General features: G+C 40.5%; 1 protein-coding gene across 3 annotated transcripts in view; it reads left to right on the top strand.

Annotated features, from left to right (window-relative positions):
* The window catches only part of TRHDE (thyrotropin releasing hormone degrading enzyme), a 220784-nt gene that overhangs the window by 162187 nt on the left and 42623 nt on the right, over nt 1-15974 (top strand). For all 3 annotated transcript variants that reach the window (XR_008233144.1, XM_052774609.1, XM_052774608.1), the window contains 2 exons: nt 8390-8523; nt 8622-8677. Coding sequence is in view for 2 of the 3 variants with exons in the window: in XM_052774609.1 (XP_052630569.1) it covers nt 8390-8523; nt 8622-8677 (190 nt within the window). In the remaining variant the exon portion in view is untranslated. The remainder of the gene's footprint in view (nt 1-8389; nt 8524-8621; nt 8678-15974) is intronic.

Genomic DNA, 15974 nt, shown 5'->3' with positions numbered 1-15974 from the left:
TGAAATGAATTACAAAAAAAGGAGAGTTGGGAAGGGAGGGAGGAGGAATGAAGGATGAGCAACAAGCAAGATTTATAATTATCACAGAAGTTAGACAGTATAATGAAACGCTTTTGCATAGAAATGTGTACCTAAGTGCTAACTAAGTGTTTTGTATTTAGCAACACATATCAAATCATTGATGAATGCAATTCACTTTATTAATTGGTGAAAGTTAAATGTAATATTTTTATAGCGAAGCATCTGATGAGTATGACTTAGTAAATGCAAAATATTTAGAATTCTGGCATTTTTAACTCCGATCCATAGTCTGAACCATGCTAAGAAATGTTTACTGTCATGAAAAAGTTTCCTTATTGATCTATCAAAGTATTTCTTCTCTCTATTAGATAACCAGATGCTGGACCTCAAAAGTGCATTATTCTGCTTACTACTTATTTTCTCCCTCCTCAGTTCCTACGTAATCATAATAGTTATTACTGTGTGGACAGCTAGGACTAGATACCAGTGGTTTTTTATCACCTAAAAAAGGAATCCCGCCATAGAAATTTCCTAAAATATTTCTCTATTTCCTTAGTAGTTCATGCTACATCACCTGACAGTTTTGGCCTGGAATTGAAGAGAGTGAGGGAAGAAATCTGGTGACTTAAATAGAATGGTTATATGGAAGAGAAAAGAAGCATCCGTGCAGGCCCTCAACACATGGCTGTAGAGGGAGGACTGGCCCCTTCTTGTTATATTAGAAGGGTACAGAGAGTTCCCTCTGATGGAAATGTAACTGGAGAGAGGAGGGAGTCAAACCTGTGTGAGCCTGTGTTTTTCCCTTTCTTTCTCTTTTGTAAGTCACTAAAAGGTAATAGTCACATAGAGCTTAGTAGCCAGCGGGACTAGAAACGAATGGTGCACAATCAGTGGAAATCTGAGCATCCCAACTTTCTAGTGGTATAAGGTATGTGTTTCTTTGCCCTGATCGTTTGCAGCCTATCAGAATGTAACAAGTTTTACGCTGCTCCCATGATACAATGATCTAGAAGTGTGCTTGGGACCAGGACACTTCTCATACCTGGGAAACATACTCTAGTCAGAACATACAGATGCTGCCTCACTCTGCAGAAATATCACATTGGCCATACTTTTTAATATTACCACCTCCGGAATACTTCAAACCTGTTTGCACTTTCACAATCTGCCTTAATGACCTGCTCTACTTTTGTCCTTTAGGGCTTGATTGAACTCTCATTGAAGTTAATAGAAAGATTCCCACTGACTTCAGAGAGAGTTGATCATCTCATCTCATCTCATCTCATTAGGTTGTACATGCATGCCTCCTTCCCTTCACTCCTGCCTTGAAAGTTCAGTATATCACTATTATCTGCACAGTTGCTTCCTCGTTGCCTTTTACTTGCAGAGTGCTGTGGAGGAACAAGTCCATAAAACCACTACCCACTATTTTAAGATCTACTGCTCCTATCGGAATGCCTTCAAGAAATCAACAAATTAATGATGGCCAGTGTGAGCAATGATTTCGGGGTGGCTGCTATATAGAAATTAAAGAGGAACCTTTCTGAGTCATCAGTTTCCTGTGTAGCGAATCAATGCCACTCTGATCTATTGTCATTATCCTTGTCCTTCCTCATTACTTTCTCACTCACTCACTTGCTGTGCCTCATTGAAAATGAGACTGTAAACTTACGACTACAGCAAGGATGTCCTCTTGCTTCTACTTGTTGTCTAGCTCAGCTGGAGAATTCCTCAACGTAAAAAAGTCAGTAAGAACATCACTGGATGTAATCAATGTATGATTCATTGTACATGCTGTTATGTATTGGGGCAGGTATAGATGATTTTGTGATACTCCTGGCTGTGATTTTCTGCTGCTGGTATGTTTGCTTCATGGGGATGTGGGAGGGATTCTGAGACTGGAAAGGACAGTTTCCAGGATTGATTTTTGTGGACGGGAAGAATCCTGAAGACCTTCTGTTGTGCAGAGGACACAGTTTCAGTGTTGTCTCAGCGAGTAGTCTGGGAACAACTCTGCAAGCTGGAGGTGAAACAAACTGCTCCAGAGGATATTTGGAGGATAGGAGTGCTCACATTGGTCTTCAAGTGAGTGTAATTGAATGTGGATACTCAAACCAAATTTGGAGGAAATGCTGTTCATGAGGATGGTTTCCATGCCCTCTTTAGGAAGGACTGGGCGATTCCTTCTTGTTGACTGAACTGCTGTGCTAAAGAAGCTTCCAGTGTAACCTGAAGAGTGGATAGGAGATGTTGAACAGCTGTCTGTTGTCTGTCATGTAATACTGATCACATACCTCATCTCAGCTGCCAGTAATGAAGAGGGTCCAAGTTAATGACTACCATTATGATATCTTGGCACATCACTTAGATTTTTCAATAAAATTAACCTTATCTGTGTGTTACCTGAGAGAAATGAAACCACAGCAGTTTTGAAATAGCTACATATATTGCCATCAAGAAATATTCCTTTTTTGTGGTAGTTTAAATATCAATTTCCCAGGGGAGTACACCCCCTGCCTTGCACTAGAGTTCACCAGGGATGGTTATTTGCTGATGGAGGAGTCTCTTCCTTCGTGTACATCCAGAAGGACAAGAGAGAATTACTGATTTTTGCATCCTTTTTGCTACCGTGTCTGTGACCTCATCGAGGTATTGTAGGATGCCGTTGGCATTTTTATGAGCAAGGGATAAGAGGCTGCTTTCCAGTCTTGTGAGAGCCACTGAATGTAGGATGCTTGGGTTGCTGCTCCCTACTCATCCTGGCCATGTCTGGTTGCTTACTAGAGATAGTGAGGCATGCAGATCGCTGGTTGTTCAGTATGCTGAGCAGGATTAGTTCAGATAATTCACATCATCCCAGCTGCTGGCAACAGAGCTCATTCTGTCCACTCTTCACAACACCAAGGTGAAGGGGCACACTGGAAATTACAACTATGCAGCGTCTTTTTGAGATGTAATTCATTGTCCTTTGCAACAAATCCTGTAGAGAGTGCCAAGCCTTGGCAACTTGTCTGACAAAGTGCAAGATCTCCAAGATGTTTCATTCACCTGTTTGTGGAAAGTACGTAGTCCTAGTTTTGGAAGGTTTCATTTTGCAAGTACTTCTGCCAGTCTCTCTTCTCCATACCCAGTGAGCCATAGCATTTACGTAATCATTTTTCTACTCATCAGTTCATATACCAGCCATCAGATGACCCTTTTACTGGCTGAGTTTGGGTGTGTGAAATGGAGCTGTCCCTTTTGCTCTCAGAGCGCTGCAGAGATATGTCACCATCACCTTTTTCCCTGTTCACTCCCCATAGCCGTGGATGAAGCCGTTCTGCTTCAGGTGAGTGACAGCTATTAAACCTCTGAAAACTAAACCGGTCACAAAGGAGACATCTCATGATTAGCCTTGCTACCCATGCTGAGGTCCAGCACATCACACTAAGATGGCTGCAGCGTTCTTTGTGCTCCAGTCTTGCAGGTCTGCTGAATGGTAGATTTCACCGGCACTGTGGAAGTCATTGGTGTTACAAACTTCTGCTCTGTCACAGATCCAGGGCTTGTTTCTGTTTCTCCTAGATAAGTTGCCTCTTTTGTGGTCACTGTAATGATGTGTGAACATAATGTCCACAGTGTTTTGGGATCAGCCCCAAATCGGTAGTGGTTGAAAAGTCAAGGACCAGCTTTGAACTCAGCCCATCCCCACAAGATGACTGCTTAGCAGGGCTTGCAGGAGAGTGTTGGCGATGGCTGCTGAAGGCGTACTAAGCGTGGAGCACAGGCTTACCTGTCGTGTTTCCGCAAATCCAGGAGAAGTGACCTTAACCTCAAGTGAGGAGGTTTAGCTAGCATCCATTTCAAACAGGTGAGCAAGGCTTTGGACAAAAGCATACCTGCCGTTCCCTGGGCATGATTGTTCTGGTGCTCAGGCTCCGGGTAGGAAACACGTCCTTGTGACGCAGCCAGGGCTGCTGAACTGACTGGTGCAGCTTTACAGTCTCCCTCCCTGCCCTTTCCATCCTCACCTCCTGTACCTCGACTGATTTGTTATGTCCCAGGGAAATATTCCTCTGATGGACCTCCCTGCCTCTGGTAAAGCGACTCGCGTTCAGGCTCCTCTTAGTATCTCTACAGGATTGCCATGAGATGGGGGAAAGAAAGTTCAACAGGGCAATTGCCTTCCAGACAGCAAGCCCCAACTTCCTATTATGCCACCTCCTGCTAGATAATCTCTACTTTAACTGTAAGCCCCTTGACAGTCTGATTCTCCTCCATGAAGTGTTTTGTAGAAGACAGCTGCTTCTCAGCTGGGGTTTGCCGCCTGCCCACCGGGGAATAGAGCATTAGTGCAGCATTAGAAAAATATCCTTTCTTTTCCTTTCTGAGACTCAGCTGCTGAGCTTGACCGGTGTTGCTTCCAAACTCCACTCTTTTATATTTCAAAAGCGGGAGGAAGGGAAGCACTGTGAAGTAAAATAAATGTATAGGTCCTGCTTTACAAGTTTAGCCAGCCGTAGTGAGGACCAGGGATACAAGACCTGCAATGCTGGCATGATTTTGACAGTGAGGCAGAATCACTCCCCTTGTCCCAAGAGCTGAGCAACGATCCTAACAGAAGACTGCTGCTTACATTGTGTATCACCTTAGAGATTAGCAGTTCCATCATATAGGAATGTTAATGGATGGAAGGGTAGTCTGAGGAAAGAGTACGTGAGACAGAACATGATCATATTTACTGATGTGCTCCATTTATTGTGTTGTTCGCTATAGCAAAACATTTTTTTTCAATGTGGAGCTATGGCGACATGGCAAGTGAGATGGAAAGAACAACTTCTTCTGGTTTGCTTTCTCCCCGTATGAAAAGTTCTTGCAAAGAGTTTTGCAGAATTTAGTTAAAGTCAGTATCTTTTCACAAAATATTGTGATTGCGATTAAATTCCTCATGGAACATTTTCTTTGTCAGAAAAATTTCACTTGCTGTTGTTGGCATGAAATTGTGCTACTCTTATGCAGTTATTTTTGGAGGAAAATGGAGGCAGTTCTCCCAGCAGGGATTTTACCAGCATAAACCAATTTCCTAGTATGCTAGGCGTTGTATAAAATGGAGAGTTCAAATAACAACTGTGAGTCTGAACACTTGAAATGGTAGTAGAACTGTGCTTAGCCCACGCTCTTGCCGGCACTGGAGTAGTGTCTTGCAGAGACGTGCCCTTGGCCCAGACCTCACCTCACAAGGTGCTCGTGTTGCCATGCGGAGGAGCAGCTTCCGTCATTCCTGCTGGTTTTGATGGAGTTGAAGTTGCTCGAGAGCTGGGAGAGCTCAGAACTTCAAGCTACGTGCAGTTAGCACCAGCTGGAGGACTGTCTCACACTTCCAGAGCAGAGAAAATGAGAATCAGACCCTAACTGATTTTCTTACTTCAAAACAAATGTCATAAAATTTAACCATTTCCTCCTAAATGTCTCCTATATGTATGTGGCAAGACTGGAGGTTTCAGAGCAGTGTTATCTTCTGAGACATCCAGACAAAACATGACCATGGAAAGACACTTTCTGATGGAAGAAGATTTAAAAAATTTCCCTTTAATCTCAAATACAACTGCATATATATTTTAGATTGAATTTTAAGTGGTGAACTAAAACCATCAAAGATAGATTTCTTCCCCAATGAAATCTTCGTTGTTGTTTAGAAAGTCATGAATGGTTTAATATAGGGTTTAACACTGAATGACTACCTTTTCCCTAACTGTAATATTTTTAACAGGAAGCTAATAAATGTGTTTGTGGTAAGTGGAGAAATTGCCCAGGTGTATAGAAATTTTCAGTGCTGTAATCACCAAAAGAAAGAATTTCTTTTATAGGAAAGCATGAGAATTGACAGACTCAGACATCAAATTCCAGTAAATTATATAGAACTATGTGAAGCACATGCATCAGGCAGTCTCTTAAAATAACCACCTGCTTATATGAGCTGGAAAGGCGTGAAAGATTCCTGTCCTGTATTTCAGGAGAAGGTCAACACATGAGTGGTCTTATCGAAAAATAATAGCAAGGGCTGATGGTTGGATTTAAACTGACCAAAAAAGCAGTAATGCCATCAAGCTTTGAAAAGATACCGTTCTCCATTAAAGCAATATTTTGGAGGTGTTGCACAGTTGTTACTTGTGAAATAGGTTATTTTGAACTTGTCATATTTGACTGGCAAGTATCATTCAATACTCTATTAAAAAGTGTAAGTAATTTCCTCACTTGGAGATCAAAATTTAATACAAATACTCAAGAAAAAAACATGTAGTTTTTTAATTACATCTGATTTTGAAAATTTCCCTTTAATGTATTTATTTCCCCAGATAATGATTAATGAGTGCTTATAGCCCATTTGGTATGCTTTTAGGCCTTTATCACTGTGCTGTAAATTGTTACGATATTTTACGGTATTTCTACAGTAATATTTTTCTTTGTATGAGATTCAGTGATTTACACAGGAACCAGGATTCAAGTCTTCCATAAGTAGGCTGGAGCAGCTGGGAGATTCTGACTTCAGGTCCAGTGAAAAAAGGATTTAAACAGAGGAGCAACTTCAGTACAGCAGTCTAAGAGAGTTTGCTTAGGACTGAGCTCTATAGCCCAGTGTTTAACAGACCTCTGTGGAAGGAAGGACAGGCGGTGTTAAAACCTTGTTCCAAATCGAATTGCGTGGCAAAAGCAGCTTAGGTGCTTTGACAGTACGAATGCCTGGGAAGCCCACAGAGTTGTACGACTTAATTCTGGTTTTCTCACTTAGTCCCATTTCTGCAGGATATGTTGGCTCCTGAAGAATGTGTCTGCTTGGCACTTTATCACAGATAACTAAATGGATGTAATAAGTGTTTTAACTAAAACCAGGGGACTGTATTTTTTTTCTCAACTGTTTATATAGAGTAATTAAATTGAACTGGTGCAAGTCAGTTAGACAAACCCTAAAAGAGCAATAACGAATGAATTGAATAGGCAACAACTGAGTTATTCTGGGCTTAATATTTCTAGAGAAGTATATTTTTAAGAGATTTTAATGATGCCAGAACTACCTAGGTGAGAAGAGGACTTCCTTTTTTAATCCTGCAGCTTTTTATCTGAATTTGTGTGCATAATGCAACTCCATGAATTAAGTTAAACATATAATTAGGTGTCTTTAGGATTGGGGTCTTCCTGCTCTTTGTATTTTTTGCATCTTAATTATTTGATATTTGTGTGTTTGCTAGAGATATTTAGTCAAGGGAGAAGCATAACTTTTATCTGTAGTCCTAGTCATCTATTATTTCCTCAGAAATTACTTTTTTATAAGAAAGGCTGAAACAAATCAATTTCTATAGTAAGTCTAGGTACTAGATAGTATATGTAAATTGTTAAGACCGTATTGTTAACTTTTTTCCCTATTTGTTACTTTCAGGGAATTCAAGCACACTAAACAATTCCCTGATGGAATTACATTTAAAACAAATTTTATTTCTTTCTTTTTTTATTTTTAAAAATGCATGAGAAGACCGTTCCTTTTGTCAACAGCGTACAAACTAATTTTATTACAGTAGAAAAAAATGTCGCTGAATTTTTAGTGAGTTCTGGTTCATGATCAGTTTTGTCAGAACAATTTACTAGTTTGAAGGCTTTTTCAAGAGTCATTGAAACCTGAGGCTTCATTCCATGATGATTCCTTCTGTAGTGAAAGAAGTGTGTGTTGTGAGTTCAGCCCGGTTTGTTGTTGAAATCCCTAGTCCTGCAAATAGTTGTGGACTGCCTGACTGTACAAATCCTGGAATAAATTTAGACTTTTCAGCCCCAAAGTGATTACTTAAAAAGAGGGGGAAGAGGAAGAACAGGTTAGCTGATAGAAGGTTAATTGGTCTAGCTCTAAAGGGGAGCCTCTCAGTGGTTAGTAGCTAGAAGCTGTACATCTGGAAATACTTTAATTTAAAATCCAATATAAAAGCTTCATTGACTACATGCAGAAACACTTAAGAATTTTTTTTTTTTTTTAATCACAGGTTTAGTCTTCTGTCTGTAGTACATCCATTGAATTATTGGAGTTATGGTTCTAGAAAGCTATTTTAGCATGGCCAGAATCAGGGTACCAGGCTTAAAATGGACACCGCTCATATAAATACTATTTTCCAGAAAAAAACTACCCTTGGAGTTCTGTGTGGGTAAAAGGTCCCCATGGGAATGTCAGTTGGTGTCTCTCTACATCAGAACAGATAAAGGAAATTATTAATCCAACACAATGTTTTTGTTAGTCTTTGAATTCATGCCTTCATGGATATTTAAAGAAGGAGAGAATGTAACAGATAGGTCTTTAGAATTTTTAAATTTAAAACCAAGTCCCCTTCCCATCTTGTTTTGTTTCCAGAACACCACAGAATTCCTGCTTTGGAAGAGGCAAGTTGGTTGCTGGGGAACATCAACCAGACTGGCTACTTTAGAGTTAATTATGATATTAGGAATTGGAGGCTGCTAATTAATCAGCTAACGAGGAACCATGAGGTAAGCTCCTCTTCTCATCCCTAAAATCTGCTTTGATAGGTGAACCTTCACGGTTTCATCACCCTAAATGGTTCAATTTTTGTGCTTGCCCCTCACAGGTTATCTCTGTCAGTAATCGAGCAGGCTTGATCGATGATGCATTCAATCTAGCCAGGTATGTTTTCCTGAAGATAATCTATCCTCATACACATTGCTGCAATAACTCATGCAATCATTAACTCGGCAGTTGAGTGTGTTTCAAAGTTAAATATGTTTCAAACACACTTTAGCTCCCCCCCCCCCCCTTTTTTTTTTTGGCATGGCACATAAACATGGTCTGTAGCACATTCACTGCTCTTGATCAATAATAGCCATAGGGTATTTCCGAGTCTGGAGAGGTCTGATCAATTTTGCAGCAAGTTCAATTTAACACTTTGGAGATAAATAATCTCTTTCCTCTTTCTCTAATGAATGAGGGTTTTTTTTTTCTTTTGTTTCTCCCTAATGCCCTGCCTCTTCTTTTTTTATAACTGACCCTTGTGCTGTATTTAATTTGTGATGGAAGGCACCTTCAAGCTTCAGTAATTTTTTTTGCCCTGACTTGTACTGTTATATCATTTTTCCAATATCTTTCTTTTCTTGTAATCTGCTAGAACAGACTCTTTTTCTGCATGATGCTTTTCATGCAGAATGGAAAATCAGAGCTCTGTTGAGTATTTCTGGAATTTATACAACATTTTGTGTTTTACTATGATCACAGTTAATAATTAACACATATAGTGCTGGTTAGGTGATGCCTTCTTTATGAATTGAGTCAACGGAACTGTCCCCATTTTGAAATCAGGACATCAATCTTTTGGTGGTGAAAGTGCAAAACGAGAGGAAAGTAGTGGAACATTTCAAACTTTTTGATTCTTGAGGTACCTGGGAACATTGCATCAGTAAAACACTGTGATGTCAAAGGCAGCGTGAAAAGAATTCCTGATTCTACTGGCTTTTCTGTTTGCTAGTGTATTTATAGCCATATTTGAGCGGGGGCTTGCAGGAATCGGCAGTACTGAGGTACATTTCACTACAAACGGTCACCAGAGATGTTTGAGATTCAGGCACGGTGTCACACAGAAATTACAGCTCAGTGATGTTCCAGCATCACTGCCGTAAAACACAGTTGTGTGCTCTACCACTCTGTTCCTGCTGCCAGTGCTAGACTGAATATATGACATAAACTAGTGATTAGCCCTTACTTAACAGTCCAGAAATGTAGTAGGGCAGGAGGCTTCATGGGGAGAGAAGGAGTATCCATTTGCTTTTTGCATTGCCCTTCATTCTTGCCTTGTGGCATCTTCCCATTTGCAACAGTAACGGACTAGAAATAGGTCATCACTTCAGACTTCAGTGGACCATGATTTGTGTACTCTCTGGCTAGCAGAATATCGCAGAGTATTCTGAAGTATCTAGGCTATTAGAAGAACTACTAAATGTTCAGTAATCTAACAGTCTGTTCCAATTTTATTTGGTTTTGGCACCTCAGAGAAGTAGTGTGCAGTTCTGCAGAGTCAGTGTGGTGCTTTCTTCTTTTTCTATGCGCTGAAGAGAGTCAGATGTGGCTAGACTTCCCTGAAAGTCTAGACACTGAAAAAAGCTGTTTCTTAAGCCGATTCTTGTAGGTGGGTGTTTTTGTTCTGAGTCAGTACTGAGCCAGTGCTCTAGGATGTCTTGTTCACGAAGCATAAAGGCAAGGTCTTGATGAAAGGCCCAACCTACATCATCTGGCCAAGTTTTGTCTACCTAAAAACGACCCAGAGATTAGATGAGTAATGCATTCCCCACTTGCTTTCCAAAGCAGTTTTATGATGATACTGGATCCTGCTGCTTTTTCGGAGGTAACTATGCCAGAGCGCTGTGGAGTCTTTCACAAGATTTCACATTGTAAAAACTTGACTTTCTGTTGTTAACGATACGCTGCAGCGGACTGCTGCTGCATTTGCTACTCAAGCACTGTGGAAAAAAGTAGTTGAGCTAAATATTTACAGTGTATACACCTGTGCATACATAGATATTACTTATGAGGAAATATTCTTCCAACAGGGATATATAGCTAGATTCCTATTTCTTTAAAATCCCTGCACAGACTCCTGTCAGTAGTATTACCTTGAGTACGTGCCTTACAGGGCAGTCTGGGTGGAGGAAAGATCTGCGAGTTTGCAAACAGTAGATTGATGCTCTGTATTTCAAGAGTAGCAATAAGATATGTGGACCTGGCTAAACTTGCCAGGTAGGGTATACTTTTTCTTGGTCTTTTTTTACTTTATTCATCTGTCATCTTTCCTGTTAAAAAAACCCCAAACAATTATAGTGATGCTGAAGTTAGTCTAATTGGCTAGCTGACTATATGGTACCCTTTTAAAAAAGAGTTTGGTATTTTTCATTTTCATTTCCCCTCTCCCAGACAAAGAAAGACCAGGAATAGGCCGAATCCTTGCTCTGTTCCTTTATCATGAGCAGGACTAGAGAGGCATTAAGAGCCTGTTAGGAGTGTGTTGGGGGCAGGCCTTGACGGCAGAGCGCCTGAACTTCTGGGAGTACGAAAGCAGATGGAAAAATCACACAGACCCTTCCAGATTCCTCAAAAAGTCGGTGTTCAGAAGGCCACCATCAACCTAAAAGCAGCTTAGCTTTGCCCCGCTTGGCTGCGAGGCGCTGTGCAGAAAGTCGCTTCGCTTTCTTTTGGAGCGGTACCGTGGCTTGGATGTTACCTGCCCCGTGGATGCAGTGCCGATTCAGTCTCGTCTCCGATGCAGAGCGTGTGTTCCTCCCTGCCCATATAATCTTACGTGATGGGGAGATTAAACACATACGGCTGTCTCTGACTGTGACATGAGAAAAGGTGAGTAACCTTATTGACCAGGCATAGAGGTAGTAATTGGGATTTTAGACCTGACTTTTGAGAAGACTGGCTGTTTTTAATGGTAATTCAGTCCTCAGTTGTGGTCCCTAGTTGCACTGATGTGTTATCTGCTTTTCTACAGCTATAAACATACACATTTTGAGAGAGAGAACTGTGGAAAACATACTTTTATTTTAATCCCTAGCTATTATTTTCAGTGATAAAATAATGCAAAAATGAAAACATAACTTCTTAAATTCATGGTGGTCCTTTTTAAAAGAATTTCTAACATAAACAGTTCTTTTTACTGTACTGAAGAGACTGTATTTCTTCAAAATACCCCATCCTCCTTAGAAACTTCTAAAGTACTCCCTAGTGTGTTGTTGAACTTGATACAGATAATGTCCATTCCACACCAAAAGGGTGTGACTCAATTTTTGCACTGTCCTAATGTGGTGTGTCCTAATATGATATTTCTATGTAGTTTTACTGCTAATTGATTTTGTTTGTGGAACAAGTACAGGTCTTTAGTAAAATTTAATAATATTTAGATCTGGAGAAAGATGAAAATATTGCTCATGTAAATTATTTTGGAGCACCACATTTTATTTTTTTTTTAAAAAACGTGTCTTTGATTTCATTCCTCCAGAAAGTTTATTATCCTTTTACTGTCCAGCATAATGATTTCTCAAAAACAAACAACATAAATGAATTGTTACCTCCAAGGAATATTTTAAGCTCTATACCTTTAATTTCATAAAGTTTTGCCCATTTTATATGGAAATATATTCCTCCTTCTTCCTTCTTGGTGTATTTTGGTTCCATAAAATTAATCAAGCAGAGTTGAATTGAACAATAACAATAAAAGAAAGCTACAGCTTGCCCACTCTGTTTGAATTCTTGCAAGCTTGTTTGTTTTTCAGATTTTTAAGCGTAATTCTGTTCTCAGCTGTAGTACATGCACACACCCTGAGGATCTGGAGAGCTGTAGCCTTGGCAGTAACATAGCTTATGGAAATACATGCCCCAAATTCTTGAGCAAGAATAGCAGCTTGGCAGTCTCTCCTCCCTTCTTCTTGAAGATCCTTTATCTTTTGGGGACGTTTTGTATGAAATTTCAGTACAATTTGAAAATATGTTGATTGTAGTAAATGGGATGTGTTGACTGACAAAGCTGAGAGAAGACAAATAGGTCTGTGGTTCTCTTCTGAGCTTAAACCAAGCAGAGCGCAGTTCCGATGGCACCAGTAAGTAGTGTCACAGGAAATAACAAAAATCCTACTGTGTCTTGAGAGTGCGAGTCGTGTTGTCGGCTTCTCCCGTCTTCCTCTTCCCTTAGGATAAGGGGTCAGTTAGTGAGTATGCGAGGTGGGATGCCTCCCACTTTACTTTAGGCATCCCAAAGGTAGACCTGCAAACCTGAGCTTGGCACCTTGCTGTGCATTGACAGTTAATGGACAGAAACGTGCACCTGACCTCTCAAAGCCACTTAACCACATAAGAGCCACTTAACCACCCTCCTGGAGCAAAAGTCTTATGAGGAGCGGCTGAGGGAGCTGGGGCTCTTTAGGAGCCGGAGAAGAGGAGGCTGAGGGGAGACCTTATCGCTCTCTACAACTACCTGAAAGGAGGTTGGAGTGAGGTGGGTGCTGGTCTCGTCTGTCAGGTGGCTGGAGATAGGACGAGAGGAAATGGCCTCAAGTTGCAGCAAGGGAGATTTAGGTTGGATATTAGGAAAAATTTCTTTACTGAGAAGGTTGTCAGACATTGGAATAGGCTGCCCAGGGAAGTGGTTGAGTCACCATCCCTGGAGGTATTCAAAAAGCTCGTAGACAAGGCACTTCAGAACATGGTTTAGTGGGCATGGTTGATGGTTGGACTCGATGATCTTGAAGGTCTTTTCCAACCTAAATGATTCTATGATTCTATGATTCTATTCTATGATTCTAATGTCAGGAGTGTTGTGTCAACCCTAGTTCTTCCTTGCTGGGTTCTAAATCTTCATATTCACTTCCCCTCATTAGGCTTGTTGACTTAATCCAATATTATGTCAAAGGAATAGGTCTGGTTTGTATTCACTGTTAATTGGTGTTGGATCAGATGTGACTGTGGGTACCTGTTTTACTGTCATCTAAAATAGTTATTGTTCTTTCCAGTTCTGGAAGAATCCATCAGTTTTGTCTCTTGAAACCTAATGTGTGCCTCATACCCCTTTGATCCTGCCTGCACCGTAGTCAGCTCACCATGTTAAGGTGGCGGGTCCTTGGTTTGCATGCCAATTGCTCAGGAAACCGTTTTTTTGATGCTGACATCTGTCTTGCTATCGATTAATATCTTGTCTTCTGTTCTGCAGTTGAAGAGATAGTGGTGGAGTTCGTCGGATACTGATTTTCCCGACGGTTCCCTTTCGGGTGGGTCATAGGCCCAGTGACAGCGCAGGGCATGTCAAGACTGCACTGCTTGGTCACACATTAACAAAGGCCAAAGATAAAACATGACTGTAGTTTTTGCAAATTTCTTAGCAGCATTTCCTGTGAATAGCCACTGCAGCATAGCCTGGGCAACACAGAGAGACGCGGGTTCCTTTTTGCCATCCCTGGAGGTATTCAAAAAGCGAGTGGACAGGGTACTCCAGGGCGTGGTTTAGGGGGCATGGTTAATGGTTGGACTCGATGATCTTGAAGGTCTTTTCCAACCAAAATGATTCTATGATTCTATGATTCTTTGATGTTTATCAGAAGCTTTTTCTTAACTGGATTTGTGAGAAAGCATGAAGCAGTGTTGTTAAATAATTGTTCTTCTGCTCCAGGGATGGATGGCCATGTTGGAGTGCTGTCCATTTCCTTTCAGAGATGAGGGGGAGAGTGAGCTATAGTCTCTTCAGATGAAGTTTTTTTCAGGCCAGAAAAGCCTTCCCCTGTAGACTACACAAATATAGGGAGCTGTGTCAGAAATGAGCAATGACAAAAAATTATACCTTCACAATTATCTGTGAACTAAGCGACTTCCCTGCTGCAGATGGCCTTCATGAGAGTTCCTCTCTCAGAATTTCATTCACCAGACCAAAATCAGGAACCTGGTGCAGACATACGATGAGTTATGATGATTGTTTTCCTGCCATTAATCAGTTCTTCTTGGCTTGCTTCTTTCCAAGCTGTGAGTTCTGCTGACTCTAGAAAACCAAAGTCTGAGGGTAAGGGAAAAGGCAGTGCCTACCTACCTTTCAATATATAAATCCAGATTCTCTCCCCTGACACAAATTAATCTTTAACAGCTGGTGCATTTGACTCCAAGGTTGATTCCAGAAGTAAAATACCAAAGCTAATGCTCACTCCAGATGACCTTCTCACCAACTTGAAAAGAGAAATTCATTTAAAAAGTAAGTCTCAGTTAACCAAGTATAGCCTTTGGGATTTGGAAGATCATGTCTTTAGGACCCCTTGTTTTATTTCTTTCTTTAAAAAAAAAAAGCCAACAAATCAAAGCCAACCCTCTCCTTATTCCTTAAGTTAATTCCCGGATGTGGAGTATTGCCACTCAAGCAAAAACATCTTATCCATTCAGCTATCTGAGGCAGCACCAACCCCCATAATGATTAGCTCATCTTACTTCTGGGAACCAAGAGTTATCTTGTAACTAAGCCTCTAGTTTATACGCTTCCATATAAAATCCGGAATTATTACTGCTAAATTGGAAAAATGTTTTCTTGAAGTTTCCAGTGGAAATACGTGCATAACAAAACTAAACTGTGGAGTTGGAGTGATCTTCTTTGTTTTTTCCTTCTCCAGAGATTAAGATTTCATTTATTGTAGCTTTTGAAGTCTTCCAACATATCTGGGCTAATTCCTTCATGTTACACTTGTTTGTGTTACTTGAAGTCCTCTTCAGTGTAATGTCAGGAAAAGTCAAGGCATTTGATGGCCCATTTAAAATTTTGGGGCTGGATAATAAGTAGGTGACAAGGGTAGAAGTTTTCATCTAGCCCAATTAACGTACTTCAAAACGCTTCAAAATTTCAACAGCCACATCCAGGGTTGTTGACCTTGTTGTGCTTGGGTATTCATAAACAATCATATAGGGTCTATTTAAATGAATAAACTGCAGTTTAACTCCAGCCTTCATTATTACTCCTGATCGCATTTGCTGATAGTTCAACACAGAGGCAAACAACAGATATGTTAAGCAGGTCCCTTAATTAGTGCCTCTGAGTACCAGCTAAGGGAGCGAGTATTAGATCGATAGTTTGTTATCACGCATGATTAATAGTGGTATAGATTTACTATTTTAATAAATGAGGCCTCATCTAAATTATTTCAGCAGATGCCGTAGTAACTCTCTTTCACTGTCAGGCAAATTTTGGTGATGGTTCACCAGCAATTGATTTAGATATGGCTCCCTACAAAAGTTGTTGGATTTCCTTTGACATAAATACTCCCTCAATGGGCCAGAGCAGCTGCGCCTTTTTTAGAGAAAATAGAAAGCTACAAATATTTTAAGGTAGCCATCATTCATTCCATATGCTGCGTGTCAGTCCATATGTTGTGTGGCATATCACAGCCTTGATACCAGCTTTACGTGGAGATAC

This window comes from Harpia harpyja, chromosome 23, assembly GCF_026419915.1.
Source record: "Harpia harpyja isolate bHarHar1 chromosome 23, bHarHar1 primary haplotype, whole genome shotgun sequence".
Classification (NCBI taxonomy): domain Eukaryota; kingdom Metazoa; phylum Chordata; class Aves; order Accipitriformes; family Accipitridae; genus Harpia; species Harpia harpyja.
This window is presented reverse-complemented; position numbering and strand designations above follow the sequence as displayed.